This window comes from Xenopus laevis, chromosome 1L, assembly GCF_017654675.1.
Source record: "Xenopus laevis strain J_2021 chromosome 1L, Xenopus_laevis_v10.1, whole genome shotgun sequence".
In the NCBI taxonomy this organism is placed as follows: domain Eukaryota; kingdom Metazoa; phylum Chordata; class Amphibia; order Anura; family Pipidae; genus Xenopus; species Xenopus laevis.
This window is the reverse complement of record NC_054371.1, coordinates 18706761-18723589: the sequence shown is the minus strand read 5'-3', so window position 1 is coordinate 18723589 and position 16829 is coordinate 18706761. Positions and strand designations below refer to the sequence as shown.

Below are 16829 nucleotides of genomic sequence, written 5' to 3'. Positions count from 1 at the left end.
CCCAATGAAAATGAGCTTCCCCTGTAATATAAGCTGATGCTACAGGTTTGCTGATTATTAAATTCTGATGCTAATTGCACTGGTTTCTGTGCTGCCATGTACTAATTATGTGTATTAATTACTAATCAGCCTTTTATTGTGACATTTCTATTCTATGTGTACTGTATATTGTGAGTGGGTCCCTAAGCTCAGTAAGTGACAGCAGCACAGAGCATGTGCAGTGAATCAGCAGAAAAGAAGATGGGGAGCTACTGGGGCATCTTTGGAGACACAGATCTTTACTGCTAAAGGGCTGTGTTGCCTTGGGCTGGTACAGAAGCACAAAACATCATGTACAACATTTCTACCTACTTCTTTAGTTCTCCTTTAACAAGCCTTCAAATAATTTGCCCACTACAGGGGTGGAGGACATGTCCCAGAAGGCTTGACTACAAATGTCACCAGGCTATCAGGAAAGAGTTTTTTTTTTATTTATTTATTATTATTTTTTGGGAGGGGGATCATTATAAGCCTGAATTTACAGTTTCCTTGCAATTTATATCAACCATTAGATACTGAAATGTCATCCTTATCTCCTGGGATCTGGAATAAATGCACAAGATACTGATTACAGGCTCAGGTACAGTATAAAGTGCAAATAGTGGATCACAACCATGTGCAGCATTAATTCATATACACTTATTGATTCCTTTAGCAATTGGTTCCCTCTTCTATTCAACCAACGGCACCTTATAATGCTAATACTGTATAGAGTTGTCTTTCCTTATTCAACCACCAGATGTCGCTGTTGCATACTGTGTTACATACTGTACTTGCCTTATAGTTTTAGTAGAGGGGCACATTATTTCCCTTTATATAGCACCAACATATCCTGTAGCACTTATTACTGCAATTATAAATCATATCTATCAGTTCCACCCTCAGTGGGGCTCACCTTCTCAATCCCTATCACACGCACACAAACGTTGGTTTTCATCAGGAGAGAATAAGCAGCCTGTGCTTTTGGGGTGCGGAAGGAAACCTCAGTCAGACACAGGGAGAACATACAGGGGGTCATTTATCAACACTGGGCAAATTTGCTCCTGGGCAGTATTATTGCATTTATTGTCTATCCACAGCTGGCTGAAAAAAGGCCAATCTCTGATTGGTTGCTATGGGTTACTGCCCATGTGCTAATGTTCCCAGTGTTGATAAATAAGCCCCATGAACTCTTTGCAGTTATATCCCTGGCCAGAATCGAGCCTACATTCTCAACACTGCATTAGAGAGAGCTGTCCCTATCTATTAGGAATATAACTACCAAATAAGCTGCAATGGGCACAGCTCACACCCTGCTCTCCTATTTAAGCTAATGGCAGCGACCCTTTATCACATGACAAAGCCCTATCTAACAGGAACACTGTCATGCTGTTTAACCGGCCGCATCTTTATTTTTCCAACCACAACTGTAACATTTCACTCCCTCAACCTCATAATACACCCCCCCATACTGTATATTTAAATAGACACAGAGGGCCGTGATGCCTTTCTTCTCAAGTCGATCGTTGACCTCTTTTTACTCTGTCTATTCTGACTTCTATCAAACTCTTCATGTGCTCCTTCCACTATCATGTTCTACCTGCTAAGTACAGTTAAAGGAACAGTAACACCAAAAAATGAAAGTGTTTTAAAGGAACAACACTATAATGTACTGTTGCCCTGCACTGGTAAAACTGGTGTGTCTGCTTCAGAAACACTACTATAGTTTATATAAACAAGCTGCTGTGTAGCCATGGAGGCAGCAATTCAAGCACAGGATATACAGTAGATAACATTAGAAAGTTCTGAGAATTCCCATTGTATACTATAGAGCTGATCTGTTATTTGCTGTGTATCCTGTGCCTTTTCTCCTTTTCCAGCTTTGAATGGCTGCCCCCATGGCTACAGAGCAGCTTGTTTATATAAACTATAGTAGTACTTATATGTTATCTACTGTGTATCCTGCGCTTGAATGGCTGCCCCCATGGCTACACAGCAGCTTGTTTATATAAACTATAGTAGTACTTATCTGTTATCTACTGTGTATCCTGTGCTTGAATGGCTACCCCCATGGCTACACAGCAGCTTGTTTATATAAACTATAGTAGTACTTATCTGTTATCTACTGTGTATCCTGTGCTTGAATGGCTGCCCCCATGGCTACACAGCAGCTTGTTTATATAAACTATAGTAGTACTTATCTGTTATCTACTGTGTGTCCTATGCTTGAATGGCTGCCCCCATGGCTGCACAGCAGTTTGTTTATATAAACTATAGTAGTACTAATCTGTTATCTACTGTGTATCATGTGCTTGAATGGCTGCCCCTTTGCTACACAACAGCTTGTTTATATAAACTATAGTAGTACTTATCTGTTATCTACTGTGTATCCTGTGCTTGAATGGCTGCCCCCATGGCTACACAGCAGCTTGTTTATATAAACTATAGTAGTACTTATCTGTTATCTACTGTGTATCCTGTGCTTGAATGGCTGCCCCCATGGCTACACAGCAGCTTGTTTATATAAACTATAGTAGTACTTATCTGTTATCTACTGTGTGTCCTATGCTTGAATGGCTGCCCCCATGGCTGCACAGCAGTTTGTTTATATAAACTATAGTAGTACTAATCTGTTATCTACTGTGTATCATGTGCTTGAATGGCTGCCCCTTTGCTACACAACAGCTTGTTTATATAAACTATAGTAGTACTTATCATACACAGAGAGGAAGATACAGACAGGGAGGAGACACAATGCTGAATAACATGAGCTTCTGCTTATAGACATGGATTTATTCATCAACAAATGATCCAATTCATGAGGGATTTTCCCCCTTTTTATTACAATTCTATACATTTAAACGTCACATTTCATAACTAATTATGATTGCTTTCCACTGTACACAAAGAAGCCATGCTGTCCAAAATCTCATATTATGTGCAAAGGCTGAAATGAGTCGTATGAGAGTGAAGTAGTCTGTATAACGCAGAGAGATTTCATCCTACAGGGAAAGTGACAGAGCAGGGGTGTCCAAACTTTTTGCAACGAGGGCCAGATTTGGTGAGGTGAAAATGTATGGGGGCCGACCATTCAGCCTGATATCCATTCCGAGGTCGCTAGATTGTGATCAGGATCATTCACTCCTGGAGATGGACACGTACACAGCGTTTAGGAAGTGGAGTCTGATTGGACTAATTCTCTGCGCCTCATTTAGACAAGGAATAGCGTAACCATAGCAGTAATATTTGGGCTCATGATTAGTGAAATGATTGTCTGTACTGCTGCCTGTGTGCTGAAGGAGTTAGCAATGGACACGTACTGGCAAGTAGTGACGCTCCGCTCTGGCATACGTCTTTAGTTGACTGTACTGGCACGTCTGTATGTCTATTGCACCTTCAGCCCTAAAGACGTATGTGATCCTGCCCAATTTGCTGCCCGAGGCGGCCTTAGTTTTTGCCGCCCCCTGCCTCCCCACAGCACTCATCGCCAGACGGGGGGGTCCACGTCGCTAGTGCAGAGAGTGCAATTGCGATCTCTGCACTAGAAGAGTCAAGTTTCTAGGTTGAAACCCGGAAATTTGGCTCTTAGTTACCAGGAGCGGCATTTTTGCCACCCCTGGCAACCAGGGGGGAGCTGCCGTCTGAGGCAAGTGTCTCAACTCGCCTCATTGGTGGAGCGCCCCTGTGTTTCTATTGCTAGAAACGAGAAAAAAGGCTGCTTTCTACAGCTGCTCAAGAGAACCGGCAGTCTTTTAGCAGAGTCAGGGGTGATCCTAGCCTCTCCGCCGCCCCCTCTCCCCCGCACTCACCTTTTTGGAGGGGGTCCAGGGGGATCCACAATACTAGTGCAAAGAGCACAATTGCACTAGAAGAGCCGAATGTCCAATTCAAAAAACGGAAATTCGGTTCTTTTTACAGGAGCAACATTTTTGCCGGCACTGGTAATGGTGGGACACTGCAGACCGAGGTGAGTTTTTCAACTAGTCTCATTAGTTCAGTGCCCCATAGCAGAGGTGGTTGAAAAGGTAGAGGTGTCCAAGCCATGGTAGCCCACTTGCCCAACCCCACTCTGTTATCTGGCCCACTCACTTGTAGCCAAAGGCTTCTGCCCAGTTGTGCCCTAGGGACATGTTTCTGTTGCCCAAGTTCTGGCCCTGCATTGATGCCAGTCAACCCCCATTTAGTGGGTGGATGGGCAGTAGCTTGGTGGACCTGGTTGGAGACTGCAGGGCAGAACTGTGACTACCTACCCACATCCTACTGTGGTTTTATATTATAAACTTGCCAACTACTATCAATTTACAGCTCCAATAAAGCAGGAGCTATTTTATCACTGACTACATGATAAGGTTGATTTTATAAAATACTCCACCTTTAAATGCCTAATCAATTTACTACTGCTACTTCCCCTCCACTCACCGCCCTATACTAACCTCTCTTTAGCTATTGGGCTTAAACCATTGGGAACAAACTGTTAATACAGTCAGGGATTTACAAAGCAGAAAAAAGGTATATATTCCTAAGAAGCCTCTTTATAGTACAGGTATGGGACCTGTTATCGAGAATGTTCAGGACCTGGGCTTTCCGGATAATGGATCTTTCCGTAATTTGGATCTTCATGCCTTAAGTCTACTGGAAAATAAACCCAATAGGCTGGTTTTGCTTCCAATAAGGATTAATTATATCTTAGTTGGGATCAAGTTCAAGCTACTGTTTTATTATTACACAGAAAAAGGAAATCATTTTTAAAAATTTAGAATTATTCTGATAAAATGCATTCTATTGGAGACAGCCCTTTCGTAATTCAGAGCTTTCTGGATAATGGGTTTCTGGGTAACGGATCCCATACCTGTACTTCTATACAAACAGGCTGTTTTTTTTAAATAAACCCCAGTAGAAATGTGTATTAATATCTATAATATTCCATAAGATCATACAGAGCTTATGCAGCACTTGAATAAGATTCCAATTTGGCTGCACAAGGCATTATCTGCTGTATATCATGTTTTATATATATATATCAGCATCTCATTCACAGCATTGCCTGAGCCCAATGGGAAAAGCTGGAAGACATATATTATTATATTTCCAATATCCAATATATCACATTGAGCAATAAGTTGATTCCGTGGCGAGTATCAGACATATCGTGGAGCTGGCTTTGGCTTGCCGTTCTTCTCAGTCTCAGGCCTGGAAACATACAAAGAGAAGCCTGACTAAATACCTGACTAAATATTAATAAGCAACTATTGGAGAGAGACAGGGAATTCCCTCCTCATTAATCTGTTCTACACATATTCATTCTGCTGGAAATTATAACATTACAGGGCATTTATCTCTACGTTGGACAAACCTGTAGCATCATCGGAACATCAGGCTATTACAATGCTCATTAAAACAATTAAAGTTTGATATTCTAATGCATTGGTCCCCTGGCAAAACTGCTGTATTTGCTGCAGAAACACTACTACTATAGTTTATATAAACAAGCTGCTGTATAGCAATGGGGGCAGCCATTCAAATGAGAAAAGGCTCAGGTTACATAGCAGATAAACTCTGTAGAACATAATGGTGTTATCTGTTATCCACTATTTAACATGTGGCATATAGTATTTTTTCAATTTCCGCCATTGCTACACAGCAGTTTGTTTATATAAACTATAGTAGTACTTATCTGTTATCTACTGTGTATCCTGTGCTTGAATGGCTGCCCCCATGGCTACACAGCAGTTTGTTTATATAAACTATAGTAGTACTTATCTGTTATCTACTGTGTATCCTGTGCTTGAATGGCTGTCCCCATGGCTACACAGCAGCTTGTTTATATAAACTATATTAGTACTTATCTGTTATCTACTGTGTATCCTGTGCTTGAATGGCTGCCCCCATGGCTACTCAGTAGCTTGTTTATATAAACTATAGTAGTACTTATCTGTTATCTACTGTGTATCCTGTGCTTGAATGGCTGCCCCCATCGCTACACAGCAGCTTGTTTATACGAACTATAGTAGTACTTATCTGTTATCTACTATGTATCCTGTGCTTGAATGGCTGCCCCCATGGCTACACAGCAGTTTGTTTATATAAACTATAGTAGTACTTATCTGTTATCTACTGTGTATCCTGTGCTTGAATGGCTGCCCCCATGGCTACTCAGTAGCTTGTTTATATAAACTATAGTAGTACTTATCTGTTACCTACTGTGTATCCTGTGCTTGAATGGCTGCCCCCATGGCTACACAGCAGCTTGTTTATATGAACTATAGTAGTACTTATCTGTTATCTACTGTGTATCCTGTGCTTGAATGGCTGCCCCCATGGCTACACAGCAGCTTGTTTATATAAACTATAGTAGTGTTTCTGGAGCAAACACTGCAGGGAAACAGTACACAATAGTTTAATTACTTTAAAACACTTTCATTTTCTGGTGTTACTGTTCCTTTAACCATCTTGCCATTAGTTGTTTGTCCCAAGTTGGTTTCCATTGTGTGGCCATGCTGGGCTATTACTTGTTTTATTACCTGACCCTCGCTTTTCATATCCTGTCTAATAAGCCGCTATAGGTATCGAGTCATTTGTGTCCTAACCATAGCGCTCCCAGGGCTAAGACATAGGGATCTTATGAGGCTCAATTTCTGATATATTTACATTTATGACCCAATTGTTCTTCTTAAAACTTTGTAATTAAGCACAACATGCACAAAGCTTCTGCTGACAACATGGAAGAATCAGTGAATGTGTGTGAGTTCATACAGTACAATGGCCCTAACACATTGGACTATTATAGGGCACTGAGAATGTGGCTACTTACACATGCTTACACCTGCAGCGTCTTGGCCTTCCTCCTAGAATAGATAAGAGCCACATTTAGTGCACACACAACCATGATAACAAATAGCCACAATACTCAAAATACATAATATTCACAATTTTATGGTTAAACCGTGGGAACTCTGCCAAGTCAGCGTCACACTGAGCGTCCCCTGTTGTAATCGCTGGACTGATCTGCCGCCGGCATGTTCATATCTTGATGGAGTTAGGGATACACAGGATATATTTAGGGGTGCATGGACAGAAGAGGGGACCAACTGATGTCATTTAATTTGAGATAAGGGCTAAATCTGGCCATAGACACAAAGACACTATCGTAGCGAAACAAAGAATTGTATGATTTTGGATCGTGTGTGGAGTGTCCCGACATTTTTCGTACCATGGCGATTGGTCATTCAGTTGATCGGACTGGTTAAAAGCTTTATATTGGCTAATGATAATATCTCTGCATGTATTGCTTATCTGATGATATCAGTGGGAGACTGTCACTGCTGTTTGTTGGTTATAACTTTCCTACGATTGATGTTTGTCAATTAATGGCCTAAGCATCGTGTGATTTGTTCTCTTTACAACTTTATAATTATGAAGATCCAAATTATGGAAAGATCCGGAAAATGCCAGATCCAGAGCATTCTGGATAACAGGTCCCATCCCTGCATGTGTATATATATTTGTATAAAATTTTTTAGACTGTCTCATTTACTATAGGTCATTGGTGTAACTAGATATAACTGGGCCCCACAGGAAATTTTTTTCCAGGCCCCCCAAAATGTTTATTGAAATTGTATATGAATAGGACCTCACAGGGCCCCTATACCTCCTGGGCCCCCCTGAAGCTGCTTGGTCTGCTTTCTCTGTAGTTACTCCCTTGCTACAGGTGGTACATCAAGATGATTTGGTGTGAACTGAGCCTCCAAATATATTGGAGTTTGGAATATGGATTTAAGCCCTGCGAGAAGCACTTAGGGCAAGGCCAGACGTGGCGTTATTGCGCCGTTTTTACATTGCGTTTTTAAAAAAGAACGGCCAGGCGTAAATACGCATAAACTGTACTTTCACTGAAACTAATGGAAAACGCACTATTGGAGCTTGCAAGCTGAAATCCGCCACAGGACGCCAGTATTGGCGTTTTTTAGCAGAAACGCCAATACGTCAAGAAACTACAAAATCAGTAGACTCTATGGGATCTGCACGTTTGAAACCACACTTTACGTAAATACGCAGCGTATTTTAAATATGAGAAGTGCATGTTGGGAAAAGAATCCTACGTGCTGAAAAACGCATGAAAAACGGTCGCATGTGGTTTCAGTAGCGTATTTACGCCTGGCTGTTATTTTATAAAAACGCAACATAAAAACGCCACGCCTGGCCTTGCCCTTAGGGGCAAATTTATCAAGGGTCGAATTTCGAATTTGAAAAACTTTGAAATTTGAATTCAAAAAGACCAACTGAAATTAAATAAAACATTTTTTTGGCCGAATAGGTCCGTTTTCAATTGAATTAGAATCGTACGATTCAAAGTTTTTCCCAAAAAAAATCTTTGATTTTTCAGTCCACCAATTGACTCCAAATAGGTTCTAGGAGGTCCCCCATAGGCTAAAACAGCAATTCGGCAGGTTTTAGATGGCGAATGGTCGAAGTTGAATTTTAAAGAGACAGTATATGATACATTTCCAAATTCAATTTTTCTAATTTTTTTTAAAATTCAAATCGAATTTGGACTATTCTCCAGTCGAAGTACACAAAAATTACCTAGAAATTCGAATTTTTTAAGTTGAATTTTCACTTCGACCTTTGATAAATTTGCCCCTTATAGTTGAATTTACTTGTGGAAAACCTCAAACGTTATTATCTCACTCAAAAAGTGAGATAATCCAAATTTTTAAAAATGATTTAATTTTTCTGTGTAATAATAAAACAGTCGCTTGTACTTGATCCCAACTAAGATATAATTAATCCTTATTGGAAGCAAAACCAGCCTATTGGGTGCATTTAATGTTTATATGATTTTCTAGTAGATTTAAGGTTTAAAGATCAAATATCCGGACAACCCCAGGTCCCAAGCATTCTGGATAACAGGTCCCATACCTGGTTGTATTTTTTGTATATAACCAGTACGTTGAATGTAAACACCCTTCTATTGTACAACACTGCGGAATATGTTGGTGCTTTATAAATATAATAATATCTGAAAATATGATGTTTAATAAAAAAAAAATCTTTATTGCTGACAAGTGTTATTTTGATTCATTGCACTTAGTTTTTTTATTAAAATACATTTCTGACGAGGGGAACTTTACCTGTGACATTTTCAAGTTTAGTGCAGTTTATTATTAAATTTCTACCCATAAAGAACATTTATTTTCTTTAACATGGTAATTTCAGAACAACAGCTGAAACTAAATTCAGAAATGAAGAAATTCCTAATCGTCAAACAAAAGGAAAGCAGGACCATTGCTTTGGGAACGTTTGGATATACACACACTGTAATTGTGCACTAATATCAATTTAAATCAGTTTTAGACGTGGAACCAAAATGCCCAGTACAATGGATGGTACAGGTTTGGGACCTGTTATACACAATGCTGGAGGTTTTCCGGATAAGAGATCTTTCTGTAATTTGGATCTCCATACTGTTAGCCAACTTAAAAATCATGTAAACATTAAATAAACCCAATAGTCTGGTTTTGCCTCCAATAAGGATTAATTATATCTTAGTTGGGATCAAGTACAAGTTACTGTTTTATTATTAAAAGGAAATCATTTTTAAAAATTTGGATTATTTGATTATAATGGAGTCTATGGGAGACGGCCTTTCCGTAATTTGGAACTTTCTGGATAAAGGGTTTCTGGATAACAGATCCCATACCTGTACTAATGTATAATGAGGTTATTTATAGTAATTAGAAATTTGCTCTCATGTTTTGCCGATATAAATATAACACCCTTTAACACTGTTTTCTTAGTCATAGCAATATTTATTCATTTAAACATCTATTTGCACAGTAATGAAATGACCAAACACATGTATAAAAGCCAACACTATATCCCGTTCCATTATATTCTCTGCATTCGCTGAAAGCTCCTAAGACTGACAATGCCGTTTCGGATAATAATCTCAAATAATGAAATTTGAAAGTGCTGCTCTAAGTGGGTTATTTACTATAATTCGAATATATCTCATATTTTATTTAAAAAAACAAAAAACAACCACCACCAAACTCCCATGCTTAATTTTAGCTTATTTATCAATAAACAAACTTGATTTAATCGGATCGTGGAAAAACTCGATAAAACCGAGTGAAAACCCAAATCACTCAAATTTTAAGGGCTTTTCCCGGATTGCTTGAAGTTTTCTAGCTTTTTTTCTGAATTGCTCGATTTTTCTAGGTTTTGGCCTGAAAACCCTGAAAAAAATCAGATTCTCAGGCTAAATCCAGCGCAGACCACGAAACTGAGATAGGTGCCTCTCCCATTGACTTATACAGGACCTCGACGGTCTGAGATTCTCGGATCATTTTAGAATTAAACATCTCAAATATTGAAATTTGAAAATACTGCTCTAAGTGGGTTATTTACTAAAATACGAATTTATCTCATATTTTATTTTTAAAAAAAACACCACCAAACTCCCATGCTCAATTTTAGCTTATTTATCAATAAACAAACTTGATTTAATCAGATCGTGGAAAAACTCGATAAAACCGAGTGAAAACCCAAATCACTCAAATTTTAAGGGCTTTTCCTGGATTGCTTGAAGTTTTCTAGCTTTTTTTCTGAATTGCTCGATTTTTCTAGGTTTTGGCCTGAAAACCCTGAAAAAATCAGATTCTCAGGCTAAATCCAGCGCAGAGCACGATACTGAGATAGGTGCCTCTCCCATTGACTTATACAGGACCTCGACGGTCTGAGATTCTCGGATCATTTTAGAATTAAACATCTCAAATAATGAAATTTGAAAATACTGCTCTAAGTGGGTTATTTACTAAAATCCGAATTTATCTCATATTTTATTTAAAAAAAAAAAAACCACCACCAAACTCCCATGCCCGATTTTAGCTTATTTATCAATAAACAAACTTGATTTAATCAGATCGTGGAAAAACTCGATAAAACCGAGTGAAAACCCAGATCACTCAAATTTTAAGGGCTTTTCCTGGATTGCTTGAAGTTTTCTAGCTTTTGTTCTGAATTGCTCGAATTTTTCTAGATTTTGCCCTGAAAACCCTGAAAAAGTCAGATTCTCAGGCTAAATCCAGTGCAGACCACAAACTGAGATAGGTGCCTCTCCCATTGACTTATACAGGACCTCGACGGTCTGAGATTCTCGGATCATTTTAGAATTAAACATCTCAAATATTGAAATTTGAAAATACTGCTCTAAGTGGGTTATTTACTAAAATACGAATTTATCTCATATTTTATTTTTAAAAAAAACACCACCAAACTCCCATGCTCAATTTTAGCTTATTTATCAATAAACAAACTTGATTTAATCAGATCGTGGAAAAACTCGATAAAACCGAGTGAAAACCCAAATCACTCAAATTTTAAGGGCTTTTCCTGGATTGCTTGAAGTTTTCTAGCTTTTTTTCTGAATTGCTCGATTTTTCTAGGTTTTGGCCTGAAAACCCTGAAAAAATCAGATTCTCAGGCTAAATCCAGCGCAGAGCACGATACTGAGATAGGTGCCTCTCCCATTGACTTATACAGGACCTCGACGGTCTGAGATTCTCGGATCATTTTAGAATTAAACATCTCAAATAATGAAATTTGAAAATACTGCTCTAAGTGGGTTATTTACTAAAATCCGAATTTATCTCATATTTTATTTAAAAAAAAAAAAACCACCACCAAACTCCCATGCCCGATTTTAGCTTATTTATCAATAAACAAACTTGATTTAATCAGATCGTGGAAAAACTCGATAAAACCGAGTGAAAACCCAGATCACTCAAATTTTAAGGGCTTTTCCTGGATTGCTTGAAATTTTCTAGCTTTTGTTCTGAATTGCTCGAATTTTTCTAGATTTTGCCCTGAAAACCCTGAAAAAGTCAGATTCTCAGGCTAAATCCAGTGCAGACCACAAACTGAGATAGGTGCCTCTCCCATTGACTTATACAGGACCTCGACGGTCTGAGATTCTCGGATCATTTTAGAATTAAACATCTCAAATATTGAAATTTGAAAATACTGCTCTAAGTGGGTTATTTACTAAAATACGAATTTATCTCATATTTTATTTTTAAAAAAAACACCACCAAACTCCCATGCTCAATTTTAGCTTATTTATCAATAAACAAACTTGATTTAATCAGATCGTGGAAAAACTCGATAAAACCGAGTGAAAACCCAAATCACTCAAATTTTAAGGGCTTTTCCTGGATTGCTTGAAGTTTTCTAGCTTTTTTTCTGAATTGCTCGATTTTTCTAGGTTTTGGCCTGAAAACCCTGAAAAAATCAGATTCTCAGGCTAAATCCAGCGCAGAGCACGATACTGAGATAGGTGCCTCTCCCATTGACTTATACAGGACCTCGACGGTCTGAGATTCTCGGATCATTTTAGAATTAAACATCTCAAATAATGAAATTTGAAAATACTGCTCTAAGTGGGTTATTTACTAAAATCCGAATTTATCTCATATTTTATTTAAAAAAAAAAAAACCACCACCAAACTCCCATGCCCGATTTTAGCTTATTTATCAATAAACAAACTTGATTTAATCAGATCGTGGAAAAACTCGATAAAACCGAGTGAAAACCCAGATCACTCAAATTTTAAGGGCTTTTCCTGGATTGCTTGAAGTTTTCTAGCTTTTGTTCTGAATTGCTCGAATTTTTCTAGATTTTGCCCTGAAAACCCTGAAAAAGTCAGATTCTCAGGCTAAATCCAGTGCAGACCACAAACTGAGATAGGTGCCTCTCCCATTGACTTATACAGGACCTCGACAGGTCTGAGAATCTCAGATCATTTTAGAATTAAACATCTCAAATAATGAAATTTGAAGGTACTACTCTAAGTGGGTTATTTACTAAAATCCGAATTTATCTCATATTTTATTTAAAAAAAACCACCACCATTGACTTATACAGGACCTCGACAGGTCTGAGAATCTCAGATCATTTTAGAATTAAACATCTCAAATAATGAAATTTGAAGGTACTACTCTAAGTGGGTTATTTACTAAAATCCGAATTTATCTCATATTTTATTTAAAAAAAACCACTCCCATGCCCGATTTTAGCTTATTTATCAATAAACAAACTTGATTTAATCGGATCATGGAAAAACTCGATAAAACCGAGTGAAAACCAGAATCACTCCGATTTTAAGGGCTTTACCTGGATTGCTTGACTTTTTCTAGCTTTTTTTCTGAATTGCTCGAATTTTTCAAGATTTTGCTATGAAAACCCTGAAAAAGTTGGATTCTCAGGCTAAACCCAGTGCAGACCACGAAACTGAGATAGGCGCCTCTCCCATTGACTTATACAGGACCTCGACGGGTCTGAGATTCTCGGATTCTGGCTTTTTGCAGCATCCGGTATAATAAATCTCAAAAAATTTGAGTTTTTTTTTCCTCTAAATATTTGAGTTTTCTTGTGAAAAGCTAGAATCTTTCAAGATTTTAATTTGTATTTTAATAAAGAACCCCCTAAATCTCACAATTGTCACAATAGAATGTGCATTTGTATTTCATAACCTGATGGTGTGAAAACTCTTGTGAGAATTTCTGTTTTCAGCAAAGTGCAGCCAGATCTGAAGTGTTAACCAGTTTTATATTTAGTTGAAATGCCCCAGCCACAATAGTTTCTCATGTCATTTATAGCCGACGATATATATATTAAAGAAAAAAAAAAAAAAAAAAAAAAATATATATATATATATATATATATATGATTTTGAAATCCAAAAATGATTCTGTCACTGCGGCGGTATCTGTAAAAAGAATATTTTCTAAAAAAAAGTGAATATAAGTATGGGATCCAGGGTCGGACTGGGGGGCCCAGGGCCCACCGGGACTGCTGGTCCAGGGCCCCCCGCCCCCCTACTGCGCCGCTCAACCGCCGCCATGCACATGCGCGAGCAGCGCTTCTCGTTGAGCAAGCGGCAATGCGCATGCGCAAGCGGCAATGCGCATGCGCAAGCGGCGACGCGATGCGCATCGCCGGAAACTTTTTCAAAGTTTTTATAATATTAGAGGTGGTCTGGCCCGGCGGGGGCCCACGAGGGTCGGGGCCCACCGGGTTTTTTCCCGGTGTCCCGCCGGGCCAGTCCGACACTGATGGGATCTGATATCCAGAATGCTCTGGACCTGATGCTTGCAGTATAAGAGATCTTTCCATAATTTGGATCTCCATAGTTTGTCTGTTAAAAATCATTTAAGCATTAACTAAATCTGATAGGATTGTTTTCCCACTAATAAGGATTAATTATATCTTAGTTGGGATCAAGTACAAGCTACTGTTATATTATTACACAGAAAAAGGAAATCATTTTTAAAAATGAGAAATATTTGCTTTAAATGAAGTCAGTGGGAGACGGCCTTCCCGTAATTTGGAGCCTTCCGAATAACGGGTTTCCCGTCAACGGTTTCTAAACGTGTATTGTGACGATCACAGATATTTTCTTTTAGAATATTTGCAATTCTTGGGAGAAACAAAAGAAAACACTTTGTCTACATTAGGCATTTTTGTTACATAAATTGGCAATATTAGACAATGTAACATTTAGGGGCAGATTTATTAAGATTCGGGACTCAAACTCATTGAATTGGGGTTTTTCCCATTCAAGTTTTTTCTTAAATAAAAAACCATTTGAGTTATTGAAGTTAATTCAAGATCACTGGTGGTATAAATAATTTTTGGTTGAATTTCATTGAGTTGACGATGAAGCAGTAGGCAGAATATCATGGTGGGGAAAATACTTTCCTTCATGACCCTAAAATGATAAAAATAGATTATATTCTTATAGGAGTATAATAAAGATGTAGATTTTAGTTACTTCTCAACGTAGAGCCAGAGCAGGGTCTTCCATGGTTGTTTAATTACTGAGGCACCAATTAAATCAGCTCTGGGAAGCCCCCAAAATGCTTAGATCTAACAGGCCTAACGCAGTTTAAAGGACATGTAAACCCCCTCCACAAAAATGTAATCAGTGAACAGTCTTTTTGAAATCTTTAGAAAACTGCCACTCTCGTTGTTAAAAGGTTAACAATAAGGCTGCAGCATCCCCATATCACTTAGAAATCCTTCTCCTCCTCTAACTGCCTCAGCCCCCTTATAGTTTTAAAAATATTTGCCTTTTTCCTCTGACTCTTTCCAGCTTTCAAATGGGGGTCACTGACCCCATCTAAAAACATATGCTCTGTAAGGCTACACATTTAGGGGCAGATTTATCAAGGGTCGAAGTGAATTAGAGGGAATTTTCGAAGTAAAATTTTTTTGGATACTTTGACCATCGAATAGGCTACTACGACCATTCGATAATCGAAGTAATGTCTCTTTAAAAAACTTCAACTTCAATTCTTCGCCAAATTAAACCTGCCGAAGTGCTATGTTAGCCTATGGGGACCTTCTAGAGCATGTTTTTAAATTTTTTGAAGTCGAAGAAAAATCGTTCGATCGATGGATGAAATCCTTCGAATTGTTCGATTCAAAGAATTTCATTGTTCGATCGAACGATTTTACTTAGACCGCAAATGTCCAAATTCGATTTAAAAAAACTTCGACTTTGATATTCGGAGTCGAAGTATTCCAATTCGATGGTCGAATTTCGACGCTTTTTCTACTTCAAAATTCGACCCTCGATAAATATTGTTATTGCTACTTTTTATTACAATTTTTTCTATTCAGACCCTTTCCTATTTCTAATCCAGTCTCTTATTCAAATCAGTCGTGGTTGCTAGGGTGATTTGGATCCTAGTAACAAAAACCACAAATAATAAAAAACGAAAACCAATTGCTAATTGTCTCTAGATACTCATCTCTACATCATGCTAAATTAATTTAAAGGTAAACAACCTCTTTAAAGGTACTGTAGTCAGTAGTGTTGGTGCCGTTATAGTATAACAGTGTCTGCTCCCAAACATGTTGCTGGGACAGGTTTACTGGCCAGAACCTCTTTATAGAAATAAAACAAATAAAAGGATTTGGAACATTCTTCTGTTATTAATTTTATTATTAGTTCAGGAAAAAGTCACTAGTGTAATAAAATCATGCATTGGACGCAACCCTTAATTTCAGTAGAGAAAGAGATTTTTTTTTTCTTTTTATTTAAATACTGGACATATTGTCAAAGTATTCCAAAAGCCAATTAAAGGGGTCGTTCTCCTTTAAATTAAAGTTTAGTATGATGTAGAGAGTGATATTCTGAGACAATTTGCAATTGGTTTTCATGTTTTATTATTTGTGGTTTTTAAGTTATTTAGCTCTCCATTTGGCAATTATTATTAGTATTTCTAGAGTGCCTAAATATTGCGCAGCGCTGATTTTCCCGCAATCTGGTTGCTAGGGTCCAAATTACCCTAACAACCATGCATTGATTTGAATAAGAGGCTGGAATATGAATAGGAGAGGCCTGAATAGAAAGATGAGTAATAAAAAGTAGCAATAACAATACATTTGTAGCCTTACAGAGCATTTTTTTTAGATGGGGTCAGTGACCCCCATTTGAAAGATGGAAAGAGTCAGAAGAAGAAGTCAAATAATTCAAAAACTAAAAAAAAAACAAGACCAGTTGAAAAGTTGCTTACAATTGGCCATTCTATAACATACTAAAAGATAACATAAAAGTGAATCACCCCTGTAATACAGTAGAATTGCAGTTGGTCACTTACTTTTGCAGAGCAATATGGAGGTTGTCAGTAGGGCGAGTAGCAGAAGAGAACACAGTCCCCCCAGAGAGGCCAAAATGTACATTTCACACTGGATTCCCCAATCGTTTGTCACTGGATCTGCAACATGAAAAAGATGGTCAAGT

At 38.1% G+C, this 16829-nt stretch overlaps 1 protein-coding gene across 3 annotated transcripts in view; it reads right to left on the bottom strand.

Annotated features, from left to right (window-relative positions):
* Positions 1-4835: 4835 nt before the first annotated feature.
* Positions 4836-16829, bottom strand: part of cd8a.L (CD8a molecule L homeolog) — a 31271-nt gene continuing 19277 nt past the window's right edge. The window contains exons 5-7 of one of the 3 annotated variants that reach the window (XM_018252655.2): positions 16687-16803; positions 6830-6863; positions 4836-5208 (exon numbers count right to left, since the gene is read on the bottom strand). In XM_018252655.2, the coding sequence (XP_018108144.1) occupies positions 5157-5208; positions 6830-6863; positions 16687-16803 (203 nt within the window). In that variant the 3' untranslated portion in view covers positions 4836-5156. 3 annotated transcript variants of the gene reach the window in all.